Genomic DNA, 15156 nt, shown 5'->3' on the forward strand with positions numbered 1-15156 from the left:
AAGGGCACAGAAAGGGCTGTCAAGGAAAAATTCATTGAGCAATTACCTCAAGAGGCCAAACAGACTGTTTATAATTCTTTAGCGGGCTCCGCTTGACATACCATTTGGTTGCTTTGAAATGTGGAGGGTAATGGGATGTTCATAGAAAGCAGCTAAGGAGTTTTCAGGGAAAAACTGCTGAATGGGAATGTCGTTGCTGGACTGTGTCTCAGCTCTCTTCTGCCATAGGTCCTTACTTGTTTTGATGACCTTTCCCTTGGTTTTATATTTAGTTATGAAAAATAAGCTGATGAGAGCGTCTATGGGTAAAAGCACTAGGAGCAGTGACCTTCCAATCTCTGTGCTTGGAAAGAGGGGGTGAGGGGTGCACCATATCTGTTAATATGTATGATCATGTTTTCAGGGAGAGGGGTTTTGCCAATAAAAAGAAAGAACAAAAATCCCAAATAAACCCTGCAGGGTTCAAAACAAAACACAGAATTTTCCCAAAGCTATTGTGGGGTAGTTTTCTTTCACTCCTTTCACTCGCTCTCCGGGTTAGTGCAAAAGTGACTCAGAAGTAGAGTGTAAAAAATAAATACCACGTTGCCTGCACATCCCTCCTCCCAGCCTGGGTTTGCTATGTGCTGCCAGTGCCAGGATGCTTGGGTCCTGGTGCTCCAGTCAGTCAGAGTCCCTCCCCTGAAGGAGGACAGGACAGGATCCTAATACATTATTAACAATTCTCCATTGGTTCCTTCACTCTGTGTAGCAGACAGCGCTCCAGCACAGCTTCAACAAACACACACACACACACACACATAAACTCATCCAGACAAGGGAAATCAGCACAGGGCACAAATAATGTCTAGATGTCCAGACCTTCTCAGCTGTTCAGAGATAGAACCCCCTTCCTGATAACCTGTGTGAAGTAGTGCTTGTCGAGAAATCTGGTGGGACACTGGACATGGAGCACAGTGGAAAAGGTTTCAGGTGATGCCAGGAGGAGGCCGGCACATTTTCAGCTCTCTCCACCGTTTCTTTAATGCTTTCACAGAGAAAGAAGGGCGAGGTAGTTGTATCAGGAGGAGTAGAAGGATCTGCTTAGGATGCCCATCCAGATTTTCTGTTCAGTGTCCTTCTCCAATGAGGACTCCCAGGATGAGGAGAGCAAGGGGAGAAGTGCAGAGAGCTCGCATGAGTTCCTGTACCAGGATGAAGAAGAGGAAGAGGAAGATGAAGCTGCGGCTGACATTGTGGCCTTTGCCGGTGATTGCACACTTCATGGGGCCAAGCACATTTTCGTGGAAGGTGGCTGCGGGGTCCGGCAGGTGCTGTGGGCCTGTGCTTTTCTGCTTTCTCTCTCCATTTTTCTCTACCAGGTGGCTGACCGTGTCAGATTCTATCTGGAGTACCACCATGTCACACTGCTGGACGAGCAGGACAGCAACCAGATGATCTTCCCAGCAATTACCATATGTAACATCAACCGCTTCCGCATCTCACAGCTTAGCTACTTAGACCTGCAGTTTCTGGGCCCGCTAGTGGAGTTCAGTGAGGACGTGGATTCTGGTTTCACTATGGCCGATGTTACTTCCGATCATTCCCAGGAGAATTATGAAATGTTCCATTTCTATGACCGCACCTGCCACCAGCTGGAGGACATGCTTCTGAACTGCAGCTTTCAGGGGAAGCCATGCACAGCTGCTAATTTCTCTGTGGTAAGTGGAGTCATCCCCTTCTCCCTCCCTCATTCAGCCAGCTGAAAGGCAGTGGCATCTTGCAGGTACACAAAGGTAATATAAAGGGCTTTTTTTGAGGGGGTACTTGGGGGTATTGAGTACTGGCACCTTTTCCACTGTCTGCTAAAATTGACCCCCATGGTTCCCATGTTTTAATGAAAAAGCTCAGGCTCTAGATACCAATTCTGCCTTGTCAAAGATTCTGTGACTGGTTGCAGGGGGCCTGGCTATTGTGGGGTGGGTCCCTCAGTGATCACCCCACCCCTGAAGGGTGGCCTGGCATTTGAGTATCAGCACCTTTTTTGCTAGAAAAAATGCACTGTATAAACCAATCAAAATGAGAGAATCAAAAAAACACAACTACTATATTGGGTTAGAGCAAAAGCTCCATCAAATCCAAACTTGAGTCTTTGGTAAAAGTATCGGGTACTTTGAGAAAGTATACACAAAGCAAGTCATGTGTGGAGCAGTCCATCCACTATTCAAAACTGAAAACCCTTTGTCTTTCTGCAGAATCCTTCTACAGCAAAAGTTTAAAATCTTAGTGTTAGCCTGTAAAGTTTTTTTAAATTCAAGATCACTCTGGTATTTTTCAGATTTTCTGATTCCTTATACCCCAAATCGGGTGCTATGATTACAGGTGTAGAGTCGCCTTTATCACAATCATCTTTTGAATCTACAAGAGAATCGGGCCTTTTCTTTTCAGTCCCTTCTTTAATTCTCTCCCACAACATCTCCAGATGGAAGTTCATCCTGGATGTTTTAAAAAGGGCTTTAAGACCAATTTTTTTGTTTTTTTTTGTTTTTAGGATGGCATTTCTAGACACAAGGTAACAGGAGAGTGCTAGATCGGTGTACAAGAATGATAAGGAGCTGTTTTTAAGTTGAATGTTGATTGTTTTGAATTACACATTTACCTAGTGTGATCCAATTTTATGTAAGACTGAATAATTTTATACTGGACTGTTACATAATCCACTTTGATTGTTTACAATTAGAAAGGTGATATAGCAAATGTTATGAATAAATAAATAACTAAAAATGATGCAGCTGGGCTGTGAAGGAGAAGAGTGGTGCCTGGTACCATGTCCCTCTCACTTGGACCACCACGTAAACCATACTGAATCCAGCCAGGTGTCTGAAAAGGTGGGCATGTCCCTAGGGTAGCAGTAAACTTTGTGCACTTGACTTGGGTGGGTTTGCTGCCTGGCATAGGAGCCTCCTGCCACATCTACAGCTATATTTATGGTGTATGCATCCTGCTTGGTTGGGCAGCCCGCTAGCAAGCATAAAAGGAGCATTGATAGCTAATGGAGAAATAACTTCAAATGACTAGAGCAGTTCTCTGTCTTGGAGCTGGCTCTTAGAAAGATGTACAAATCTGTACAGGTGAGGTGCCAGTTAAACGTACAGTGTGAGTTTACAATGGTACGCTTTTATAAACATTTTAAAGTTTTTCTGTGTTTTATATTTTTATTGCTTTAAGTATAAATTTGTATCTCGTTTTGAGTGCGTTCTTGTAAGGTGAGAAATTAGAATTTGGAACTGAAGACCTCAGGAGGTTAGTAAATCAGGCAAAAATCCAAAAATGGTTCCAGGTTTCTGTTCTGCGGATTTGTGTATTAGTAGTAGATAGTGCTGAACCGGACCGAAACCCAACCTCATCCAGAGTGGAAGCCTTGTGGGACAGGAGGAGGGTGAAAGAGCATTTTCATGGCTAGAATTGACCATGGTGTTTCCAGATTTATTGAGTTGATAAAATTTAACTCAATTTATTGCCATGAGAGCTGTTCCATTCCCGTATATGTGTGAAAATGAATATAAGCAAGAAGCCATAAGGGGATGATCTCAGATCCGAACTGAGGTGCTGTGTTACAAGAAACTATTATTGTCTGGAGTAGCAGAAAAAGGACTGTCACATTAACTCTTTCTCCTCCTGTCCTTGCTGTTCTACTTTTCCCAGTCTAGTGTGTGTGTATGTTTGTATATGTACACCGCCTTGGCAGAACGTCTTCAAGAAGGTGGTAAATAAATTGTAATAATTAATGAATTTGTATGTATGTATATGTATAGATAGATATAGTTAAAGTGTGTGTGTGTGTGTGTGTGTGTGTGTGTGTGTGTGTGTGTGTGTGTGTGTGTGTCGCTTTTCCATGACCCAAGTAGCATGTGAAGCGAGACAGCTGTGGCCTGTAAAAGAAAACTAATGCAGTCTGTCTGTCTCTCCTCAAAATGAAACAGAGCCAAGAAAACCACAGAAGAAGAAGCAACCCACTATGGGCAGATTTCTAGGAATAAACAGGGCCAGCATATGCATTAGGTAAGACTAGGCATCTGCCTAGGGCAGGGGTAGGCAACTCCGGTCCTTGAGAGCTGCAGGCAGGTCAGGTTTTCAGGATATCCACAATGAATATGCAGGAGATAGATTTTTATACCATGGAGGCAGTGTATGCAAATCAAGTCCATGCATATTCATTGTGGATATCCTGAAAACCTGACCTGCCTGTGGCTCTCGAGGAGCGGAGTTGCCTACCCCTGGCCTAGGGTAGCAGCTGCTGAGGAACAGAAAATAGCAATAACAGTCAAAAAAACAATAGATTATGAGCCACACAAACTAGGAAAACTATTAGCACATTCTTTTACCTCCAGGGAGATGGACAATGATCAAACAGCACATTTACCCCCCCCCCCCCCTTCATTCTATTACATGACCACCTAAATATAAGCAACATTTGCTTGCTCAGATTATAGAGTTACACTTATGCGTGTGATTCACATGAAAGTGCTGGTTGGACACTGAGGAGTATTCTATCATTTTAGCTTACAACTTGCATAGTTGTGCAAATACAAGAGGGACATTTACATGGGCAGGGTATGGGCTTCTCCCATAGTTACGTAGAGATTATGAGAACATAAGTGCTGCCATACTGGGACTGACTCAAGGTCCATCAAAACCAGTATCCTGTTTCCAACTGTGGTCAATCCAGGTTACAAGTACCTGACAAGATCCCAAAACTGTAAAACAAATTTTGTACTCCTTATTGTAGAAATAAGCAATGGATTTTCCCAAGTCAATCTTAAAAATGGCTTATGGACTTTTCTTTTAGGAAGTTATCCAAAGCTTTTTTAAACCCTGCTAAGCTAACTGCTTTAACCACATTCTCTGGCAATGAATTCAAGAGTTCAATTACACGTTGATTGAAGAAATATTTTCTCTGGTTTGTTCTAAATTTACTACTACTTAGTAGCTTCATTGCATGTCCTCTAGTCCTACTATTTTTGGAAAGCATAAACAAGCGACTCACCTCTACCCATTCCACTCCACTCAGTATTTTATAGACCTCTATCATATCTCCCCTCAGCCATCTCTTCTCCAAGCTGAAGAGACCTACCTGCTTTAGCTTTTCCTCATAGAGAAGTTGTCCCATCCCCTTTATCATTTTCATCACCCTTCTCTGTACCTTTTCTAATTCCACTATATCTTTTCTTGAGATGCGATAACCAGAATTGCACACAGTATTCGAGGTGTGGTCACACGAAGGAGTGATACAAAGGCATTATAACATTCTCAGTTTTGTTTTTCCTTTCTATTTGCTTTCACAGCCACTGCTGCATACTGAGCAGAGGGTTTCAACGTAGCATCAATGATGACACCTAGATCCTTTTTTCTGGGCGGTGACTCCTAATGTGGAACCTTGCATCATGTAGCTGTAGTTTGGGTTCCTCTTTCTCACATGCATCACTTTGCACTTGCTCACCTTAAACATCATCTGCCATTTGGATGCCCAGTCTCCCACTATCTTGATTTATACACATTGGGGTACTAATTTGCTCATCTGCATTCCATTTTCATTAGCTGCTACCGTGATCGGAAAATGGCTCGGAGAAGCCTTTTGTGCATGCCATGGTTTATTACTTGCTCGTTAATGGCTCGTTAAGTTTAGTGCATGCTACAGACCATATAAGGGAGCAATTCCCTTATATGGTCTGTAGCCCCGCCTAGCGCATCCCAGGATGCACTGGGAGGGGCTGGGCGCCGCCATTTTGGAAATCTGGGTAGTTTGGAGGGTTTGCGTGCCTCGGATTCTGCTGTCCCCACACAGGGTGGTGCTCCGAGGGAATTGAAAGGAAAAAAAATCCAAGTGCTCGTCAGGGACATCTAACACGAGCTGGATGTCTTCCTGCAGCTTTTATGATGGGCGTCTTTCTTGGACGTGTTTTTCTTATATGTAATTAGGAAGGAATTCTCTGAAGAAGAAAAAAAGGACGTCCCTGTTTTTCTTACCTGCCTAAACTGACCACAAGCACAGTTCTCTCAACTGTCCCCTCCAAGGTTGTTTTCAGCTTGCGCCCCCCCCCCCCCACAAGATCGGAACATGCGAGGACGTCCAAATCAAAACTTTTTGGACGTCCCTCCCTCCAGGTCTCTCTCAGCCAATCCCAGCACGTTTAGCTGATACTGGTAACGGCTAAACGCATTGTGATTAGCTGAGAGAGACCTGGAGGGAGGGACATCCAAAAAGTATCAGGAGAAGGACTTCTCTGAAGGAAAAAAAAAAGGACGTCCCTGTTTTTCTTACCTGCCTGAACTGACCACAAGCACAGTTCTCTCAACAGTCCCCTCCAAGGTTGTTTTCAGCTTGCGCCCCCCCCCCCCCAAACATACACACAGGATCGGGACGTGCAAGGATGTCCAAATCAAAACTTTTTGAACGTCCCTTCCTCCAGGTCTCTCTCAGCCAATCCCAGCGCGTTTAGCTGATACTGGTAACCTGGATGAAGGGACGTCCTAAAAGTTTTGATTTGGACGTCCTTGCACATCCCGATCCTGTGGGAGGGGAGGGGCGCAAGCTGAAAACATTGCAGGAAGAAAAAACACGTCCAAGAAGGACACCCATCACAAAAGCCTTCCCCCGGTCTCTCTTGTACCTCTCGCTGCCTCTCTCCTCCTGTATGGCGATCGGGCTCTGCATATACTTGAACCACGCGGTGCAGGAAGTTGGGGGAGTCTCGCAGTTTCAAGTCCTGTGAGTCTTTCTGAACCCCCTGTACCACACGGCTCAAGTATATGCAGAGCCCAGTCACTGTGAAGGGGGAGAGAAGCAGTTTGAGGCAGCGCTGAAGAAGGAAAAAAAAACTCCATCGGAGGTAAGAAATCCTGGGCGCCAGGATGATTTGTAGAGCACTGCTCTAGGTATACCTGAAAATTCCTTTTAATCCAGGCTTTGGTACCCAGAAGCGTAGCTAGGTGGGGCGCAGGGGGAGCGGTCGCTCCCCCAACTGGATTTCTAGAAATATGGTGCCTATGCGCATGCATGCTTCTGCTCTGAGTCCTGCCTTCCTTCCCGCGCGGAGTCCGATGCTGACTTTGAGGAGCCTGCGCCACTGCCAGACGGTAAACCGACGCTTAGAGTCAGTGCCTGCCCTGCTGCTGCTCAGCTGCCTCTGTTCCGCTGTGAGCGCCATCCATCCGCCAGGAAGGGAAGTAGGGAACAACAGAGCAAACCGCGGAGGAGGACGGAGAGGGAGGGAGGGAGAAAGCTGTCGATGTCACGTCGTATGATCCTACGTCTTCCTCCTCAGCCGGGTCGTCCACGTCCCCCCCCCCCCCCCCCCCCCGCGCACACACAGTGCAGTTGTGCAGGTCGGCGCGGTGTTTGGCAGGCACCTGGCAGTGAGCAGAGCAAAGAGTCTGCCTGAGCCCAGCTGTCGACGATGCTCACGCGGAGCCTGCTCTCTCGGCTTCAGCTGAGCTCTTCGTCTTCGTGACTGAGTCTGACGGAAAAAGGTAAGGGACCATGACCATCATCATTCTGGACTGGGCCTCTGTCTGCCTGGGGATGGAAGGAATTTGGTTCTTCCTCTGCGGCACTAGCTGTTTGTTTTGTTAAAGATATCCCAATTCCCCCGCTTCACACGGCAGCCCAGAATGAATCATTTGATATATTCTCAGTTATAATATCTTTATTTTGTGCTAATTTTTCTACACTGTTCTATACTATACAGAGATGGCAAAACTTCAGTGATAATATCCTGTTTCTTGATCTTAATTGTTGCTGTAAGCTGCCTTTGGGACGCCCAGTGTTATAAAGATGGAATATGCTGAAATTAAATGGAAGTAAAATTAAACTCTTCTTTCATTGTGACACATGGAATCATATCTGCATCTGATGTCTGTTTTGGTGACCCTTTACTAGGTGAAAACATCTCTGCACAAATACAGGGTGTGAGGGGGAGTCCCTATAGCCTTCTTTGATGTTGGACTTGAGGGGATAGGACTCCTAGGAGGAGGCAAGGGAAACAAGGCGTCTGCATAGGTGGGGCAACCTGGACAATATTTTGGAGAAGACTCAGACTGACACATTGCACAATAAAGTGGAAACAAATCTGAGGTTTATATTGCGTTACTATCCCAGGGTGGGCAACCTGTGATCTACCATTTAATTTTGTGCAGCGTGTGAGACTATGGGAAATATATACAGAAAAGGGCCCACATAAAAGTCATTAACCAGAGTTTTGGTGATTTTAGCCCCTCAAGAAGTTTGTTTCCATCATTTTGGGTGTGTGTGTTTCTGCATGTGCCTAGACCAATGGTTCTTAACCAAGGAAGTGTGTTGTGGACCAGCAGCATGCACTCCTGCTGCTGGTGTTGCTAGAATCGTGGTTGATGAGTACAGGTCTGCTGCTGAAACAGAGCAGAGGGGTCAGCTCCAGTGGCCCCAATGCTCCACTCTTCAATCATGAAACTGACAACACTAGCAGCAGACTCTAAAGCAGCCGCCAGTGTCCCTAGGCTTGGGGTGCATTAGCAGTGCCTTGACATTTCTAGGAATGTCTAGTTGTACCTTCTCTGCTGTGGGATGCTATGATCGGCCTACCCTTCTAGCGCCTATTTTACAAAAGTCTGCTCCCCCAGACGTCAAAACCTAGCTACGCCTCTGTTGGTACCCAATATAGTGGGGAATATCTGCCACATTTTTGGAGGATACATTGCTTGGTACTTGAAGATCTTTTCTGTCTCCCCTTGAGGCACAGAATAATCGCTTGGCACTGACACCTGTATTATCAGTGCTGTTCTGGTGTTTTTCTTTTCCCACAATGTCCAGTTTTCATACATTGAGCTTGTTATCGGTTGGAATTGGAATGTCCCAGGCTTCCTCAGCGTAGATACTCGATTATTATCAAATTGTTGTTATACCTTTTGTTAGTCCAGCAGAAGAATTACTGAAAGATAGTGCTCAATGTAAACTCTCCAGATCTTGTAGCTGCTGCTGTGAGCATAACCAGCTGTTCTGCAGAAGAGGTCTATGTGTGTCTTCGAAAGAAAGAAAGAAAGAAAGAAAGAAAGAAAGAAAGAAGAAAGAAAGAAAGAAAGAAAGAAAGAAAGAAGAAAGAAAGAAAGAAAGAAGAAAGAAAGAAAGAAAGAAAGAAAGAAAGAAAGAAAGAAAACCAGCAGCAAAGTATCAAAAATAGAATATGTACAGGTGCTTCACACTTAAGAGTTTCTCTCTGATTTTGGGAAACCCCTCTCCTGTGAATTCTTCGAGTCCTTGTGGAGCCGGATACGTTCTCAACGTCATCTACTGGATCAATTTCTCTTTCCTGGTACCAGCAGCTCTCTTCTCTTCAGAGGTACTTTAGACCAGTGCTTCTCACTCAGCCAGTCAGGTTTTTAGGATATCTACAATGAATATGCATGAGATAGATTTGCATACCAAGAAGGCAAAGGCAAATAATAAAATCCAAAACAGCAGCACTGTGCTTTCCATGTGGTTTTGCAAAGAGGGCCTTATAACCACAGGGCTAGATGATAGGGAATATCCTAAAATGGGGTTCCTTTTGGAAAGAACTGTACAGTACAAACCTTGCAAATAAAGGAGTGAGACACTCAAAATTTATTCACTGGAGGAAAGAAGGGATGGAGGGGGAGGAGACATAATGAAAACTTTCGAAATATTTGAAAAGTTTTGAAAAAGTATGAGAAGCTGACATTTTCAGTGGAAAAGGAAATGCAAGGATAGAGGCCAACTGAATTTTGCTTTCGACTTCGACACTGAAACTGACCTGAAAACCAGGTTCGGCCATGCTTCTGTGACATAGGGTCAACAGGTAATGTTCTAGAAATAACGCTTGTAAGAGGCAGACAATTTTCAAAGCAGTCTGCATTCATAAAGAGTACACGGCTCAGTTTCCACATTTGAAACAATAGCAGGGTCAGCAGGCAATTTCTAGGTGTGCCCAGTAGACTGGGGGGGGGGAGGGGGCACACACATTTCATCTCATCTTCTATTCCTCCCCCCCCCTCACCTAGGGTTACCATTCGTCCGGATTTCCCCGGACATGTCCTCTTTTTGAGGGCATGTCCGGGGCGTCCGGCGGATTTTGCCTGCACGCACGTTTGTCCAGATTTCTGGACAAACGTGGGCGTGGGCGGGCATGCTTGCGGGCGATTGGCGCCGTGGGTCTGGTCTGGTCTCCCCTTCCCTTCCCTACCATGTTCCCTGGTGGTCTAGTGATGTCTTCAGGGCAGGAAAGAGTCCCCTCTTTCCTGCCTGGAGCACTGCCTCCCTTGTCCATCATCCTTCTCGGTCTCGGCTGGGGATTCAAAATGGCCGCCGAGAGTTGAAGTCTCGTGTGGCCGCTTCAACTCTCGGTGGCCATTTTGAATCCCCAGCCGAGACCGAGGAGGATGCAGGCAAGGGCAGGCAGCGCTCCGGGCAGGAAAGAGGGGGCTCTTTCCTGCCCCAAAGACGTCACTAGACCACCAGGGCTAGATAGGAAGTGAGGGGGGGTATGTGACGGGGGGGTATGTGACGGGGCGGGGGAGGGGACTATGTGATGGGGGAGGGGAATAGGGGCGGAACGAGGACCAGAAAGGAGCGGGGCGGGGTATGGGCGTGATGGGGCGGGGCAGGGGCATGACATGTGTCCTCTTTTTCAGAGGACACAAAATGGTAACCCTACCCTCACCCTCATGTAAACAGTTACTACTTGGCTGGTGGGGATCCACAATCCCTGCCAGCTGAAGACATTCTCAGTGGAACCCCTGGGCCTTCTGAACACCGTTGCAGTCAGCAGCCATACTTCCATCCACCAACACTGGTACCCCAGCCGCACATCACCTCAGCTACAAAGATGATATGCACTGCTACGGGGTGGGCCTGAGCGAAAATTGGATGGGCCCCTGCTCACCCATGGCTACACCATTGGTTTGAAAATTGCCCTTCCCTAATTTGGCCAAAGGGGGTGGATTTGGATGGGGCAGGCTCAAGTGTTTGTACTTCACTTCAAAGTGGCTGCATAATCGGTGAGTGCTTTTCTACCCACAGTCCCCCTGGCTCCAAATTTTCCAGAGCATGTTCCATGGAGAAATCGCCCATGGAAATTAGCTTTTCAGAATTGTTTCCACAGTCTCTCACTTCAGAATAAGCCTGTAGCCTTCTGTTTTCTATTTGAAAACTAAAGTTATCTGAATGCATTCAAGAGTTGCCTCCAATCTGTCATCGTGGTTTTGGAAGTTTACATGCAGCGTGGATGCCAGTAAAATGGTACCAGGCCATCTACTCCAGCAGTGGCTGTATAGCAAGTTGTAAAATACCCAAGTGCATTAGTTTCCGGTTTGGATGAATATCAATTATTAATTTTACTGTTGATAATGAAATCTCACTAAACCTGCTCAATTTACAGTTTTGCTTAGCTTTGGGGCCAGGATGGGATCCACTGGGGAGAATGACATCGAGCTGGACTCTATGCCTTACTTAGCATCCCAAAGCAGTCTACGCACTTTCGGGGCCCATCTTTGCGGGAAGATCATTTCAAGCATTGTTTTTGTAAATTGTGTAAAATGCGTACTCAAAAGGTTCATGTGAGCTGTCCCTTACTGATTGCTAGTTCAGCCTAATGTCTCTATAAACACAGTATTCAGGGCCTCTTGCGAGTTTATACCTGAAGCAGTGGAGGATTAAGTGATGTGCCCGAGATCATATGGAGCAGCAGTGGGATTTGAATTCTTACTTCCCTGGTTCTCAGCCTGCTGCTCTAACCAGTAGACTACTGGTCCAGAAATATGAACACATTCAAAGAGAAAGCTATAGAAAGCAAGCAAGGAGACAAGGAAGGAGTAAAAGGAACTAGGTGACTACAGCACTAACGTCATGAGGATGCAGCTAAGCCAGTCTTCACTTTCCTCCAGTTGTATCTAAAGCAGTGGTTCCCAAACTATGGGTCAGGACCCCAAATGGGGTCACAGCATCGGTAGATGAGGGTCACAGAAACAGGGCTTCTCCCCCTCCGTCTGAACTCCCACTGTGACCTGTGCTTACCAATTGCTAAACAGGAAGTACTGCTGGGCTACCGCAGCAGCCCAGCAGTACTTCCCACCCCTAGCGCGCCGTCATATCTGGCACTACAAAAATGTATTTATTTTTGTAGCGCCAGAGAGTACCCGGCGGTGATCAGGTAGAGCTGCGCACTGCCCAGTTACTGCCGGGTTAGCACGGGAGCCCTTACCGCCACATCAGTGTGTGGCGATAAGGACTCCCCTTGAAATGGCCGCACAGCAAGTGCTTTACTTGCCGTACGGCCATTTCCTGCAGGAAAGAGAGAGTTCCCTTTTACCCGCTGCGGTAAAAGTGGGCCCGCGGCATGCATGAAAAATACACATCGATGGCAGCACAGACCCCCTTTTACTGCAGCTTGGTAAAAGGGACCCTCAGTTAGCATTGTAATGCACCCATGTGCTCAACTACCCTACCAAACTTTAAAAAAAAAATTTTGTTAGAAAAAATAATACGTTCAAATATTTTTTTAAATAAAACTTATCTTTTGAAGCTAACAGCTCATTAACCAGGGCCACCTTTCATGGGTCCCGATATGGACCATGTTTCACTGCGGCTGGTTCAAGGAACCCACACTTAACAAGCTGAAACTATTCGGTGTAATATATTTTAGCCTTGCACTGCTTTCAAAAATTCAAAGCAGGAAGCTAAGTAAGGGCTGTCTTTACTAAGGTGTGCTAGCGTTTTTAGCGCTCACTAAACGCCTCTCTAGCCTTAGCGCACCATAAGTTTTAGCATGAGCTAAAAATATTAGCACGCCATAGTAAACAGATCCCTAAGTGTGCATTGATTAAAGTATCTTTATAAGGAGAAGCAATTGACCTGTTTTGGTCTGTGATGGTCCGTTTTAAATTATGAGCACATTTGGAAACATTTTCTTTCTTAATTTCAAAATTGAGGTAGACGTGGTTTACTGTGGGATAATTGTTGATTGACTGTATAGATTTCTCCCAGTTTGTTAATTAAGTTGGATTCTTCTCTTTAATTTGGTTATCCTCACTAGAATAGAGTGTGGTTTTACTCTATATGTATGTTTGGACTTCAGCTGAGCTGTTTCTTCTTTGAGCTTTTATAACACAGAAATCAAAGAGTGGGGGATAGGGGAGTTGTAATAATGTCAGTGAAACCTGGTTGGGAGGTGGGGAGGTTACACGATACACTGCCTCCATATACAATCAATAGAGCTGAAGTTCATCTCTTCTCCCTTCCTCCTCTTGCGCCTTTATTCCCTTACCTGTCAGAATTTGATATTTCCGTTTGTGCTGAAAACTTTTATTTTTGTCTAATGTTTCCAGCTGAGCATTAAAGGCTCACCATAAGGCTGACCGACAACTTTTGATGACAGTCAGAATGGAGACCAACTTCCTTGTATTCCTCCTGGGACAAGCTAGGAGCAGCTGTATTGTGATTAGAACTTTTGACCTTGGGATGGAAATAATCCCTTGGCTCTTGATTAAGGGCAATGCTGATCTCTTCAGACGCCTGAAACATTTGTAAAGATGGGAGGTGTTATCAGACATTTGGGGCTGAGGAGGGCTTTATTTGCATGGATGATTTGCAATTGATAGTTCCCTTGGGTAAACAAACATGAGTGGTTGGAGGAAAAAGCTCAAGCTTGCATGAAAAGCATTTTGGATTGTGGTGAAAAAATGGCGAAGACATGAGGGTTAACAAAAGTAGTGTACCACCTCTTTTCCTAATACACATAGGGGTAGGCTCTCAAGTTAGGCGCCCTGTAAGAGTGCATTAAACGCAAATTCTATAATGCAATTAAGCACGCAGTTACTCACAAAGATACTTAATACAATGTTTGACAGAGAGCTAAAGAAGAAAAAAAGGGGACAGAAGGATGATGTAAACTGGCTCAATTTATTATCCAGACATGAATCCAATATACTATCTTCTAGGAGTAATATCCAATATCAGTGAACAAAAACAGTGGTGTACAGAAGGTACTTCAAGATGAAGAAAAACCCAACACTGCAATGTTTCGGCAAAACATTGTCTTCATCAGGGGTACTTATAAAATGAAACATAAAACATAAATCTTAATGTAATATACAAACTAAAATGTAATATTACATTTTAGTTTTTAATATTACATTAAGGTTTTTTTAAATATTTTTTTTATATTACATTAACGTTATAGAGTCACTGGCCCTGCAGACAGGAGTTTGTTCTTCATCTAGCACCCTCAGACAGCAGGAGCTAGTGAAGTCAGCCTCGGGCTTGCTGGTCAATGTTGTAATAAAAACACAAACAGCAAAGGTGAACAAAAAAGTCCCAAAACAAATGGTGCAAAGTGATAATTTATTGTAGATTTTCTGACTCAACATGAGCAACGTTTCGGCCGTAAGGCCTTCCTCAGGAGTCAATACCAAATGTCTCTCTGTCCATGAGATTGCTTTCACAAAACGTATAATATGGCACCAAATAGACACACTATGCAATCTTCCTCAAAAGGTTCAATGAATGCAATCTGCCTTGTAATGCCAGCAGCAGCTCTATGTGGAGATTGCTGCCATTTTCGCTCACCCAGAACAATAGCAAATCCTATTAAACAATAACCAAAGATTATTAGAAATAAAAGACTGCCTATGTGTGGTCCATTCTGTAAAAAGTCTAAAGCTTTTCCACTTGAATAGGCAGTGCCTTAAAATGTGAAGGACAAAAGGTTTGGGGTTTTTATTACTTATTTGACAGGTTTTTAATTTATTTGAAAGCTTCCCATATGTAGATATAAATATCATGAAATAAAAATTTTATATCACTAAAACGGCTTAAAAATTATTGTAGCTCGTAGAAACAGCACTTATAAACTCTGTATTTTGTGCTCATTTTTCTACACAATTCTATACAATACAGATAGCAAAATTTCAGTGAGGATTTCTGTTTCCTGATGGGTTCATCTTAACTGTTTTTGCAATCTGCCTTGGAAAGCCTGGTGTTTAAAAGACAGAATATATTGAAATCAAATGGAAGTAAAATTAAACTCTCCTTTCATTGAGGCACATGAAATCACTCCTTCATCTGTTTTGTAGAAGTTTACATTTTAGATACACAAATAGATTATTCTGTTTTGAACATGTTTCAGGGGC

The 15156-nt window shown here is 44.5% G+C and overlaps 1 protein-coding gene across 3 annotated transcripts in view; it reads left to right on the forward strand.

Moving 5' to 3' along the window:
• ASIC1 (acid sensing ion channel subunit 1) overlaps window positions 1-15156 on the forward strand; it is a 507441-nt gene that overhangs the window by 381262 nt on the left and 111023 nt on the right. The window contains exon 1 of one of the 3 annotated variants that reach the window (XM_030198224.1): window positions 1089-1700. The exons of the other annotated variants lie outside the window; for them this stretch is intronic. Within the exon in view, the coding sequence (XP_030054084.1) occupies window positions 1089-1700 (612 nt within the window). Of the gene's footprint in view, window positions 1-1088; window positions 1701-15156 lie in introns of those variants that run through there. 3 annotated transcript variants of the gene reach the window in all.

Source organism: Microcaecilia unicolor, chromosome 3 (assembly GCF_901765095.1).
Source record: "Microcaecilia unicolor chromosome 3, aMicUni1.1, whole genome shotgun sequence".
NCBI classification, from domain to species: domain Eukaryota; kingdom Metazoa; phylum Chordata; class Amphibia; order Gymnophiona; family Siphonopidae; genus Microcaecilia; species Microcaecilia unicolor.